General features: G+C 39.4%; 1 protein-coding gene across 1 annotated transcript in view; it reads right to left on the reverse strand.

Annotated features, from left to right (window-relative positions):
* Window positions 1–11,515: 11,515 nt before the first annotated feature.
* Window positions 11,516–12,912, reverse strand: part of LOC145349417 (short transient receptor potential channel 4-like) — a 113,003-nt gene continuing 111,606 nt past the window's right edge. The window contains exon 11 of the mRNA XM_080197948.1: window positions 11,516–12,297. Within this exon, the coding sequence (XP_080054074.1) occupies window positions 11,539–12,297 (759 nt within the window). The 3' untranslated portion in view covers window positions 11,516–11,538. The remainder of the gene's footprint in view (window positions 12,298–12,912) is intronic.

Below are 12,912 nucleotides of genomic sequence, written 5' to 3' on the forward strand. Positions count from 1 at the left end.
GTGGCTACCTTGGATTTGAAATTGACCGTACAGAGTTATGACAATATCACATTTCCATGCCAGTTTCTGTAAGTGAAAACTGTTAATTAAAGCATCAGACTCTTCCTACATGATTTTGCTTTCTCCTTATCAATGTTTGCCTTCTTGTGAACTGATAATAAAATGTCAACATTATTCATTGGCACTCTGGGACATTGTGAAGACATGATAAGGTTGATGCAAGAATGCCAGCCTTTTTATGATGGTTTTTCTTGTCATTTCCTGCATCTGCAAATGAGATGGTGGTCTGCTAGTGACTAGGAGGTACGCAAGGGCTGGTATTGGGGTAACTATCTCTCCCTGTGTGGTGAATGTTCACCTTCCAATGATTAGATAAGATTGGACTCTTGTGAGGCTTTATATGTGCTAATCTGAATCTCGCTGTTTTGCTGCAAATAAGCTCAAACCTCTAGATTAATGTTCCACCCTGATGCTCCTGTGCTGGGTACAATTTCAGAACCACAGCTCATTCTATTATCATTGATACGTGTGAAAGACAGAATCAGTGAGATGCAATTGTCAGTGGGGAAAACTACAGGTTTGAATCAGTTATATCATATAATTTAAATGTGCATTATGTAGAACATCTAATTAGACTTATAATCATAGAATCATAGAATTCTACAGTGCGTAAGGAGGCCATTTGGCCATTCAGGTCTGCACTGAGCACAGTCTCACCCAGACGCTACCCTCTAACCCCATGCATTTACCCTAGCTAGTCTACTAAGGGGCAATATAGCATGGCTAATCAAGCCCCTGACACTCAGGAGTAATTTAGCATGGCCAGTCAACCAATCGCACATCTTTGGGACAGTGACAAGGAGCCAGAGCACCCTAAGGAAACTCACGCAGACACAGGAGAATGTGCAAACTCCACACAGACAGTGACCCAAGGCCAGAATTGAACCCTAGTCCCTGGCAATGTGAGGCAGCAGTGCTAACCACTGTGCCACTGTGCTGCCCATAATGATCTTAGGAGTTCAGTTACAGGCTTCAGTGATTTTTTTTCAGGGTTTTCGCTGCAGTAAAGACTGCAGAGGTAAATCCACAGAGCCGACTCAAAAAGATTGGTCCTCTAAAAGATCAAACATGACATGCTTCTTGCATTAATGTGAGACAGGGTCATTCACCCTTCGCTTACTCGAAAGAAGGAAAAGCAGGAAATATATCTGAGTACCAACTGAATGGCTGATCACCAATTAGGAGCCTCATGTGCCTGGCACATTTGGCCTGTCATGGTTCACTTGGGGACATTTTCTTGAGCTTTATCCTGGTTGAATCCCACCTCAGTATGGCTGCCAGTACCAGCAGGAGGGATATTGATTTTCCCACTGGCAGGAGCATTTCAACTTAATTCAGGAGAACCACGGCCAAAGTAATGAAACAAAATGTTTGGATGAGGTGTGAATGGCTGGATAACATGTGTTCAGATGAAAAGGGGAGGAATAAAGAAGAAAAAAACAAAAACCAAATCAGCTGAAAAAGCAAATTAAAATAGAGCAGGCAGAGGCTATGAAGTAAAATAGTTGAACCATCATAACAAGGCTGGCATTCTTGCATCAACCTTATCATGTTCTCACAATGTCCCAGAGTGCCAATGAATTACATTGACATTTTATTAACAGTTCTCAAGAAGGCAAACATTGATAAGGAGAAAGCGAAATCATGTAGGAAGAGTCTGGTGCTTTAATTAACAGTTTTCACATATAGAAACTGCCATTCAGAGAACAAGTTCAGAGCTCCAGCATGACTCTGGCTGGGCATGTTTGCTCACACTTGTTGTGGTTGAGTTTGCAATGACACAGATAAGGAGAGCATACACGGGTTTTGTGAGATTGAAGATGATGATGGGGTGTGATACACATGGGACTTGGGTGAGAGTTTGAGTGTGAGAGCCATAGCAGCTAATGGGGGAACAAGGTTGAATGGGGGAAGGGGGAAGTGGGCCTCATGCCTAGCATTGACAACGCCCGAGGTGGCTGAGTGAGAGATGGAGCTGGGAGAGTGAGGGGTGTGTGAAAGGGTCCAGAGGGAGACTGGAGTTGGTTCCTGGCTGAGGAAAGAAGATCATGCATCTTTTTCTGACACTGCTGCCCCGTCCTCTTTTGCAGTGAGCTGGCATTGAAGGGCAGCTGCTGCATCCCAAGTGAGGGTGTGATCCTGCTGGAAGGCCTTCTTCTGAAGCAGTGGCAGAGTGTATCCTGCTTCTGCTTCACACCATCTAGCAGTCTGATCAGGGTTTCCCTGAAATGTGAGGTGCAGACTTCTTGGCTGGAATAGATCTGGAACAAGTCCTGTGATTAGCTGTGGCAGGATGGGTGAGTCAGAGGGAGCATGCCACAAGCATTGCATGATTCTTGTGGGCATATAAAGTTTTACTGATGTGGCATAAGATTCAGTCACAAATTACGTCAGAAGGAAACATTCCGTTTTTCACATTGGAACTGACATTTTGCCTAATTATTGTAAAAGTGCGCATTATTTAGCAGATGTTGTCCAATTACAGAATTATGTCTAATGTTGGACACTGTGAATTGTCGTTCTGCAAGCACAGACCAGTTGCATATATTCTGTACCTTGTACCTGTAGAAGAGACATGCCTTTTAATACAATCCACCAGTCTTTGGGGATGTATGATCTACATACCTAGCATCATGTAGGCACTGAAATTCATATATCACTTAATCCATTTATGTAATCAGCACAGGTTATTTTGGCTTGATGCCAGCATCCTGTCGTGGTGAATTCCATTCTTGTTGTTACTGCATTGTAGCAACTTGAAACAGCTAGCTTCATCAGTTCAGATTTTGAGATATCTTGCCCTTTCAGGATAATCTGAGGTAGACTGGGCACTTTTCAAGGCTGAAAGAGATGACTTAGGGCCATTCATGAGCTTACATGACAAAATGATCCAACCAGGGTAGCCATTATCCCACAGAATGTCTTTGATGCACCCTATTTTGTATTCTTGCAATTCTACTGATGAGTGTAAAGTGATAAGCTTTGGCAAAATGTATTTCAGCAATACCAATTACTTCTTGACGTGCACTTCTCAGGCATTATTTGTACTTTTTCCAAGAAGGTTTATTCAGTAGAATTGATGTCTCAATGGGGGCTCCATCAATTCTGATAAAAAGTCATACATGGGACTGTAATTACTTCCAGGTTTGGTCATCAATAAATCAGAAGTAGATTTACATTTTTAAACCTTGCATTGATTCTCAATACTTAGTGAATCAAAATAACATTTCAATCCATTTGTTCCACGTGCTTTTGAAGTACAAGTACTCTCTAGCACTGCACAGTTACATGAGTCTGGAACTAACACATATATCACTGGACTAAAGCTCCTTGTGATTAGTATCATTTCTTCAAATTCATAACTTTCATTCTATTCCTCAGATTTTGCAATCATATGTCATTTGAGCATTTTGCCTCTTCATGATGGCAGTTCATCATATAATGAAACCTGAGACCTTTTAACTGTTCCTTGGGCATGCCTGGCTTTAATTTGTCTATATTTTGCCATTTGAATTCTGTTTTTTTCTGTAATTGGCATGTTTGCTAACAGTGTTTTCATCCTCATTCTGCCATTATAATCCTCCATTGATTATTCCAAAATCTGGCAATTACTGAGTCATCTATTCTTTGTATATAATGTCCCATTCATTCCACAAAGACTGAAAGAAATTATAGTTCTCCTGGGAGCTTTTTCAAGGCATCTGATCCAACATGGTCTTCCTCTGCAGGAACTGAACAGCAATTAAAGTCAGGAGCCTCTCCAAAGGAGACACCTTAGCACAATCCAGCAATATAAATGCTACACCCAATCCAGGACTTAAAGTAGAGTTTACTGAATTTTATATATGGTATGTTAAAGTCCATGGTATTTTGTACCTTGGAATGAACATTTGTTTTTCAAATCTATCGAAGTCTGACTATGATTCACTTAACAGATCACCTTTCTTCTAGCTTTCATCTTTCACCTTTCTTTCTAGCTTTCAATTGTAATAAAAGATCTACACCTCATCAATTTCCAACTGATTGGCATCCAGGTCACAAAATACTTCATTTATAACTTTACATCTGTTAATAAGTTGCCACACTGTGTTTCCTCTTTGGTAGGGATGTTACCAATGTCCATATTCTTCCATTAATCCTATCGTCCAGACTCTGACATCAGTGGAGGCTAATCATGCCCTGACAATTTACATTTGTTTTCTTCCATTTTCCACATTGGCTACTGGGATGGTAGCTTTCTGTCTGATTTTTTTTCTGAGCTTCCAACTTCACAATTAGGCAACCATTGTCTACTACCACATTGTGTCCCAGAATGTTAAGTTGGTGAAGGATAGATCTGGAACCAATCTTTACAAACTTATATTTATTTACAGAATTACATATTATAAGCATATACCTCCTAACCCAACAACCATAGTTTGTCTGTGTCTATTTACAGGGAATTTAATGAACCCCCAGTTAACGTTGAATATCTACATACAATTAACATTGACAAATGTACACAAAGCAATGTGTGTGCCATCAACATTACCATGACCATGGGAAAGTTTGTAATTAAAGCAGTTGGCTTGCTCTTCCTGCTTCTCGTCGGCAAGAAAGAATGAGATGGAGTTAGCTTTCATGAATTGAGACTCGGTGGCCTCCCATATGCAATGATGATTGCTACAGGTGGCAGATTTCAGTGAGAATGTCCTTACTGAAGCACAGAGCTGAACAAATTGCTTCACTCAGGTAAGAGATTGTTCCCTGAACATTTTGGGATGATATGACCTCTTGCTGAGAGCCCTTCTCCCCATTTCTTCCTCACTTTCCAAGCACCTGGTGCTGTTTTTTGTGTCCTCTTGTTCATTCTCCAAGTTATGCTGTATTGTAAAGGGAATGGTTAAGAGTGCGTCTATGTGTGAAAATATTTAATTTATGCAGAAGCCTTGAAGCCAGCCAAAAACACTATGTGCACCAGTCACACCCCTCTCAGCAGACTTCGGCAATGTATTAACTAGGGAAAGGGCCAAACACTTGTTGAATTTGAATAACAGATAGAGGAAGTCAACAAGCAATTGGCCTGTAACCAGCTGACAATTCTTTTAAATAATGGTGGTGGAGGGTCCTTTCTGTTGCTGAACATGTGGGCAGCTGCGTGAAGTGAAGAAAGGTCTTGAGCTGATGTCAAATCAACATTGCATGCTGATTGATGTCATAATCTGCCTGTCCTACATTCTTCCAACTGTTCCCTGCTAACGCCCTCAACGATATGGTCCCTGGCATGACATAAACTAAAGTGTGGGCATGCACCAATAACACCATTTTTGATGCCAATTGGCCCCTGTGCTCCCAACCTGAAATTTTGACTGCTGCTATCATGTTGTTTCTGTGATTTACACATCAAGTTAATAATCAGAGCTTCAGCCAAACACTTGAAAAGACCCAAATTAAGCTTGGTGCTTTTTAAATTGCTGATGTAACACAATAATGATCAGGAAGCATTTGTGTTTTTGCACATAACAGGAGTCACTGCACTTCAAAATAATTTATTGGATATGAAGCACTTTGGGATAATTCTGAAAGATGTCAGAAGGTGCTATATAAATGCAAATATTTTTTCAATAATATATACAGAAAGTTCACAACATGCCCATTTTTATTAGAAACCGGTGTGATGATTAAAAGTCATGAATGTAATTTGGCTAAAATCTAATAAAAAATGTTGTCTATCATCGAACTGACAACTTAATGCACATGGGGAGGTGGCAGACAGGCAACATTAGCACAAATGACATAGGAAATAAGAAAATCTAATCTCTGGAATCAATCAGTAAGCCAACATTATCATTACATACTACATTTTGAAAATACTTCAAAGTTTACAGCAAATGTCAATTGGAATCTTACAGCAAGGTGCATAACAGAGGGTAGAATTTAAGGCACTTATACATGTTGATAAAGAGAGGATGCAGACCTTCTTGTGGAAAATGCCAAAGGGCCTATAGTTGTTATCATTTACTGTTTTGAAAGATGAACCCATTGATTGGCTTGCAGTGCGCAGAATGCATTTTAATTTCAGAAGAACATGCACTTAATTACCACATCTCAATAAATCAATGACCTGTCGCTAAAGGTGCAATGCATACCTAATCTTAGCCAAATGCAAGCATGCATTTTGGTGGTTTTACTATAAAGAAGTATAAAGGAGGCTGATAAAATTAAAAAGGTAAAAGATAGGGACTTAAAATTGAACCATGGAATACTTGTGGGTGAGCCTCTAATATATTCATTTGAGAACATTCTCGATGCTATTTTATTAAAGATGTTAATCCATTTATTTTAAAGTCTTTAATGTATCTAATCAGATTCTGGAGATAAGGACCTTAGAAGAATGCATTAGCATTTATCCACTATTTATCCATTTGCTTAACTTCAGAGCCACGATACTTCAATGCATAGAGTTCTGCACTATTCATGATTTCTCTAGCGTAACTCTTGATCTCGCTAAATATTTTTAAGACGCGGGTTGATGGGTTTTTGATAAGCGAGGGGATTAAGGGTTATGGCGAGAGGGCGGGAATGTGGAACTGAGCCACGACAGATCAGCCATGATCTTATTGAATGGCGGGGCAGGCTCGAAGGGCCAGATGGCCTACTCCTGCTCCTATTTCTTATGTTCTTATGTTCTTATGCTTCAATTTGCTAGATTTAAGAATAAAATATTAAATCATCAAGTCAATACAACATTGGCACAGTAAACAACCATGCTGCTAAGCTGCTGATTCTACATTATAATAATTATAGTACTGAGATAGAAATTAGAAAATAGGATTTTGGCCAGAAGTACTGCAGTAATTAGATACAACAGTTCCAAAATAAAACTTAGGAAGTTCAGTTCAAGGTTCAGTTTGAAGGTTTGGGTTTCTCTTTAAACGCCAGCACCTTCTGAAGGACCTGAACAGTGGTTCAAACTTAATCAAGGTGAGGAATGCAAGAACTGGAAACATAGTTTTTGCAAATTACACAAAAGGTGAAAAACTGAAATATCCAAGAGTATTAGCTTTCGTATTGTATCTCCTTACCCAGTTAAATCAACAAAATAAATAAGACTCCCAATACTAGATCCTAACTCCTGTTTTGTTGTTTCAATACTAGTTAAGGCCTCTCAGAACTAAAACTGCCAAAGCTATGTCAATTACAGGACAACGCTTTCGTTCATTCATAGGATCTATATTTATAAAGCTTGAACTCACCAGCTGTTTTACTGATGGTCACGTCTCTATGTTCAGTGACATATATGCAGGGGTTGCTTATACTCTTGCCATAATTTTGGGTCATTGGGAAAATTCCCATGGGAATTCCAGGTTGATGCCTATGATCAGGGCTAACATGTTGCAGTTGAGAGCTTAGTGGTTTAATGGTTACAAGCAGTACTTTGGCATGATGTATTAGAATTTCTCAAACTGCTTTATTAGATACTATTCAAAATTATTAATTTCTATAATTTGGACATCATTTAAAAATTACACTGAAGCTATTGCATGTTACAAAATTATTGTATATATCCTCATATACGTGTACATGGATAATCAGCTAACTTGTACTAGTATTTTAATCTCTCTGAGTATTTCAGTACTTGACGGTGTTATTTGCTATAAAACAAAAGATATTAGCTATTCCAGCAACTCCAGCATTCACGCACTGGCTTTATGTTGAGATGTTCAATTTGGGAGTTTCACTCCAGTGTTGACTGTCATTTAGACTTGACTATCTCTATATATCTGAGTCCTCATAGTTCTTGGTTATTTTGTTGATTGAAGATCTTCAAAGTGGCAGGATATGCTATCTCAATTTCAGGCGAAGTCAGCAGCAACATATATCCTGTCCAGTAAAATGCATCTCCTAATGAAACAGTTGTAATTGAGACTCAAGTTGTGTTGCCCAATAAGTTGATGGAATAACTAAACGGAAGCAGCAAGTGGGGATAATGCAACCGGCAATTGAGAAAATAAATACATTTTAAAGCTTTGAGTTCAGGATCACGCTTCCAGCCGAACTAAACAATTATGATAACAATGAAAATTGGTGCAAGACTGCATTGTAGAAGCATTTCATGTGCACCTGATACCTTAGTGTTGAAAGTTTTGTACTGAATCCAGGAAATCAATGCTATAGTTTGAATTAGGAATCAAGCAATAGATACAAAGTTTTTACTTACTTCAGTATTATAGCTAGAAAAGATGTGTGGGTTAGGTCGATTGGCCATGCTAAATTGACCCCTAGTGTCAGGGGATTTGGGCTCGGTGGGATTGTTGTTGACGTAGGCACGATGGGTGGAATGGCCTCCTTCTGCACTGTAGGGATTCCATGAAATGCAGTGGCTGTGACAGGATTGATCTTCCTGGTTGTTTGTACTTGCATTAATGCCATTCTAAATTTCTGGGAGAGAGGGGCATGTTGTGGATGGGGGATGGCACTCCCACCAATACCTATACGCCTGGAACACTCACTCCACAGAGCCAGTAGGATTTCGGAGTGATGCTTCTCCCTTGCTGATCTGAACGTACAACAATTTATCTTGCATTAATTGCTAATTGAATATGACACTGTAGGACCCAATCCAGTAAACATGGCCTGCTACCCTTCAACATTGCTGATATGATGGGAGAGTGAGTTGGGGCAGGCGAGAGGGTGAATTTGGAGAAGCAGCGCTGGCCTCATTGAGAACAGAAATCATCATTCGGGCCAAAAAGGAGCAGGAATTTTCTTCAAAACAGCTCAGGAATCCCATGCTTCGGACTCAACTTACCCTCCCTCCACCAATATTTCTACCATGATTTTTGCTTATAACCCTGACCACAATACATTATCAAGGTACTTTTTAATGAAGGTTTGAAATTATACTATTTTCACCAAACGTTCCCTTGGTTATGCACAAAGTGTGGCCCAGTGTGGCCTCGGGATAGACCTTGCCAATGTTACTCCAAGGTTGAATGTGAGAACATACCAGAGTTGAATGTCACTTGGAATCTGCTTTGGTGCTTTTGAGAAGACACTTGTCATCTTCTTGACTTTACAGTCTGCAATAAAGCTGAGGCCAGGAGCTTATTAGAGTAGGGATCTGAATGTACAGGACACCACTGTATGACTCAATACTTATTTTAGAGATGGTTTATGTGTAACTGCTCATGTTTTTGACTGGAAATGAATGAATAATTATCTCCTTTATATTTTTACTGAAGCTGTGGAACACAATGTCAGATCGGACATTTGGAGTTTGGAGGGAAGAAAAAATGAAGTTTAAATTTTGAGGAAAGGTTGCATAATCTTGTCTTTTGTGCTGTTGAGTAGAGGAGATTAAGGGATGCTTTGGCTGGTGTGTTGAAAATGTTAAGGTAATTTGATAGGCTAGATATACACAACCCATTTCCTCTAGTGGGGGAAATCTAGAACAAGGGGACATAAGAGTTGGGCCAGCTAGGAGGGAAATCAAGGAGCACTTTTTCACTCAAAGATTAGTAATGGCACCCATTAACTCCATTTCTCAGATTGCCTGGATCTATTACAGCTCGCCTATCGCCTCAACAGGTTCACAGCAAATGCCATCTCCCGGGCCCTACACTCAACCTTGGGAACACCTGGATAACAAGGACACTTATGTCAGGAAGTCCTATTTATTGACTACAGTTCAGCCTTCAACACCATTATCCCAAGAAAACACACCGCCAAACTCCATGGCCTAGGGCTCAGCTCCTCCCTCCATGACTCCATGACTTCCTAACCCATAGACTGCAATCAGTAAGGATAAGCATTGACACCTCCTCCATGATTATCCTCAACACTGGTGCTCTGTAAGGCTGTGTCCTCAGTCCCTTACTATACTCTTTATATACTTATGATTGCGTGGCCAAATTCCATTCCAACTCCATTTTCAAGTTTGTTGATGACACCATTGTAATGGGTCGGATTTCAAACAACGGCAAGACGGAGTACAGGAAAGATATAGAGAATCTGGTGAAATGGTGCAACGACAATAATCACTCCCTCATTGTCACCAAAAGAAAGGAGATAGTCATCGACTTCAGGAAGCTTGGTGGAGGATATGCCCCTCTCTACGTCAACAGTGATGAAGTGGAAATGGTTGAGAGTTTCAAGTTTCTGTGTGTCTGCACTGATGCTCTAGTTAAAAAAGCCAGCAATGCCTCTACTTTCTCAGAAGGCTAAGGAAATTTGGCGTGTCCTCAATGACTCTTACCAATTTTTACAGATGCATCATACAGTGTTTCTTAGCTTGGTATGGTTCCTGCTCTGACCAGGACCACAAAAAACTAAAAGGGTTGTGAAAGTAGTCCAGTCCAGCCTCCCATCCATTGACTTTGTCTATACTTACCGCTGCCTCGGAAAAGCATCCAGCCTAATCAAAGACCCCATGCACCCCGAACATAGTCTCTTCCACCTTTTTCCATCATGAAAAAGACATAAGAGTCTGAGATAATGTACCAACCGACTCAAGAACAGCTTCTTCGCTGCTGCCATCAGACTTTTGAATGGATCTACCAGATATTAAGCTAATCTTTCTCTACACCCTTGCTATGATTGTAACACTTGATTCTGCACCCTCTCCTTTCCTTCTCCCCTATATACTCTATGAACAGTATGTTTTGTCTGAACAGCGTGCAAGAAACAATACATGTGACAACAATAAAGTAAATCACAAGGGAGAAATTTTGAACTCTCTTCCCCCAAAAGGTTGTGGATGTTGGGACAACTGGGAGCTTTCAAGACTGAGTTAGATTTTTGTTAGCTAACGGATATGGAGCTAGGTGGGAAAACAAAGCTGAGGTGCAAATCAGCCTTGATGTAACCTGAATGGCCTTCTTCTATTGCTAATATTCCTATTAAAGTATCATACTATTTTGTATGTTTAAGTGAATGTTTGTGCTTAGATTTATACAATGAGATTTAGTTAAACAGACATGGAGGCTAATGATTTTTAACAAAACCTATACTGCATGCTCATAATGTGCTTGGTACTTGGGCCAAAATATATCCAGAAAATTAGAAGACTTTGACATTCCTCACACTGTTTCCATCTCCATACTTACAAATGGTACATGTGCATCACCTGAAAAATAAGTGATAGTTTTATATTTAATTTTTTATATCAAACTTAATAATGGAAAAAAGACTGAAAAATAGGGTACTACCGATAGCAGTTAGACCTCCATTTTCAATGGCTGCAATATTTCTTCGGAAATATCAACTTTTTCTCCCTGATTTCTACCCATATAAATTAGAGATTGTCAATTACATTTTTCCAGAGTTCCACAGACACTCTCAGGAACACAAGTTATGTGCAAAGACTACATATATGAGCACTGATAGAATAATCAATAACTTAAAGAAACAAGCATTGCTAATATGAAGGTTTACCATATCTTCTTAATATAATTCTTTTATTATTATTCTCAAAAGCAATTTGCAAAATAAATACTATTATAATCTTGTTGTCACATAATCACCCTGTGTCACAGACCACTGATTTGCACTATCTTCATTCCCTGAATCCTTTGCCAGAGTATCCTCTGTTGTTTCTGATGAGTGAGCACTGGTGTTGCCATCTGGAGACTGTCTATGTGAAAGTACATATATCTTTTCATCCGTATCTGGCTTCCATGTGTTACTCATGTTTAGGTCTTTTATATCTGAGTCAGTCTTGTTGACTGCCATTGGGTCCAAGTCTCTCCTGCCCTCACAGTCAGAGCTTCCTTTGTTTCTCAGTAGACATTCCTCTTGAGTAATTTCCTCAGAAACTGTGTAAATCCTATTGCTACTCTGCTCTGCATTGCATGGTTTTGTTCTTTTTCGAAAGAATCCTAAATTTTTAATAGAGTCTTTAACAATACTTTTATTGATTTGCATTTCCTTGGATATATCAGTTGCTTTGGGCGTGGACCCATTGCTTAAGGTGTTACATGCTGCTGGAGTGTCTGATATTTTAGACATTGGTTTTGGGCAAACCAAAGAGGTTAAATCATAAAAGCTTAGCTTGTTCTTCTGCTCATTTGCACTTATTACTTTCTTTGTTGAAACAGTCACGTGGTCAGTTGCCCGATCTTCATTCTTAAAAACGTCACTAGGATCTGATATTCTGGACGCTGTGCTAAATGTAGCAGCCTGTTTACCAGGTAACTTGTTTCCTTTCAGAAGACCCAAAACCTCGTAGCGGAAGCTGGAAATATCTTGTTTCAGTTCCTATAACCACAGCAAAAGGTAATTTACTTTAATGTATTTAATGATATCAAAACACTGTCAGTAAACAACTATTTTCACAAAACAATCAGGAAATATCCATTTGCCAATAATATTAATACTTCTCCATTAACACTCGGCTGCTAGAATCAATAATAATCAGGGAGACTTCAAGTTGCTCAACTATGCTATGCAGTCAGCATGAAACCCAGCCATCGATAAAATAAATGATATAAGGTTCCACTTTAGTAGTGGAACAGCGCTAGTTTCTTTAACCTAACCTATTGCACCGCAATAAGTATTGCAATGCTGGTCTAATCTATCTACAACCACCCCAGCTGACTCATGATATTTTTAATAATTATAAATCGGCAATGCACTGCGGGCCCCCTACTTTAGAATTAAGGACAATTGAGACTTCTTCCCAGCCTTAGCAGTAAGTTAGAAGCAGAACAAGTTGTAACATTGGACATTTTGTGAACTGACACTAACGCATTTCAATTCATATTTGAAGTTTTACTGTTGCTGTCATATAATAATTTCCATTCAACTGAAAATGATCATAGAATCCTAGAATTGCTACAGTGCACAAGGAAGCCATTTGGCTCATCGAGCCTG

This window comes from Carcharhinus amblyrhynchos, chromosome 10, assembly GCF_965287045.1.
Source record: "Carcharhinus amblyrhynchos chromosome 10, sCarAmb.v2.hapA, whole genome shotgun sequence".
Taxonomy (NCBI): domain Eukaryota; kingdom Metazoa; phylum Chordata; class Chondrichthyes; order Carcharhiniformes; family Carcharhinidae; genus Carcharhinus; species Carcharhinus amblyrhynchos.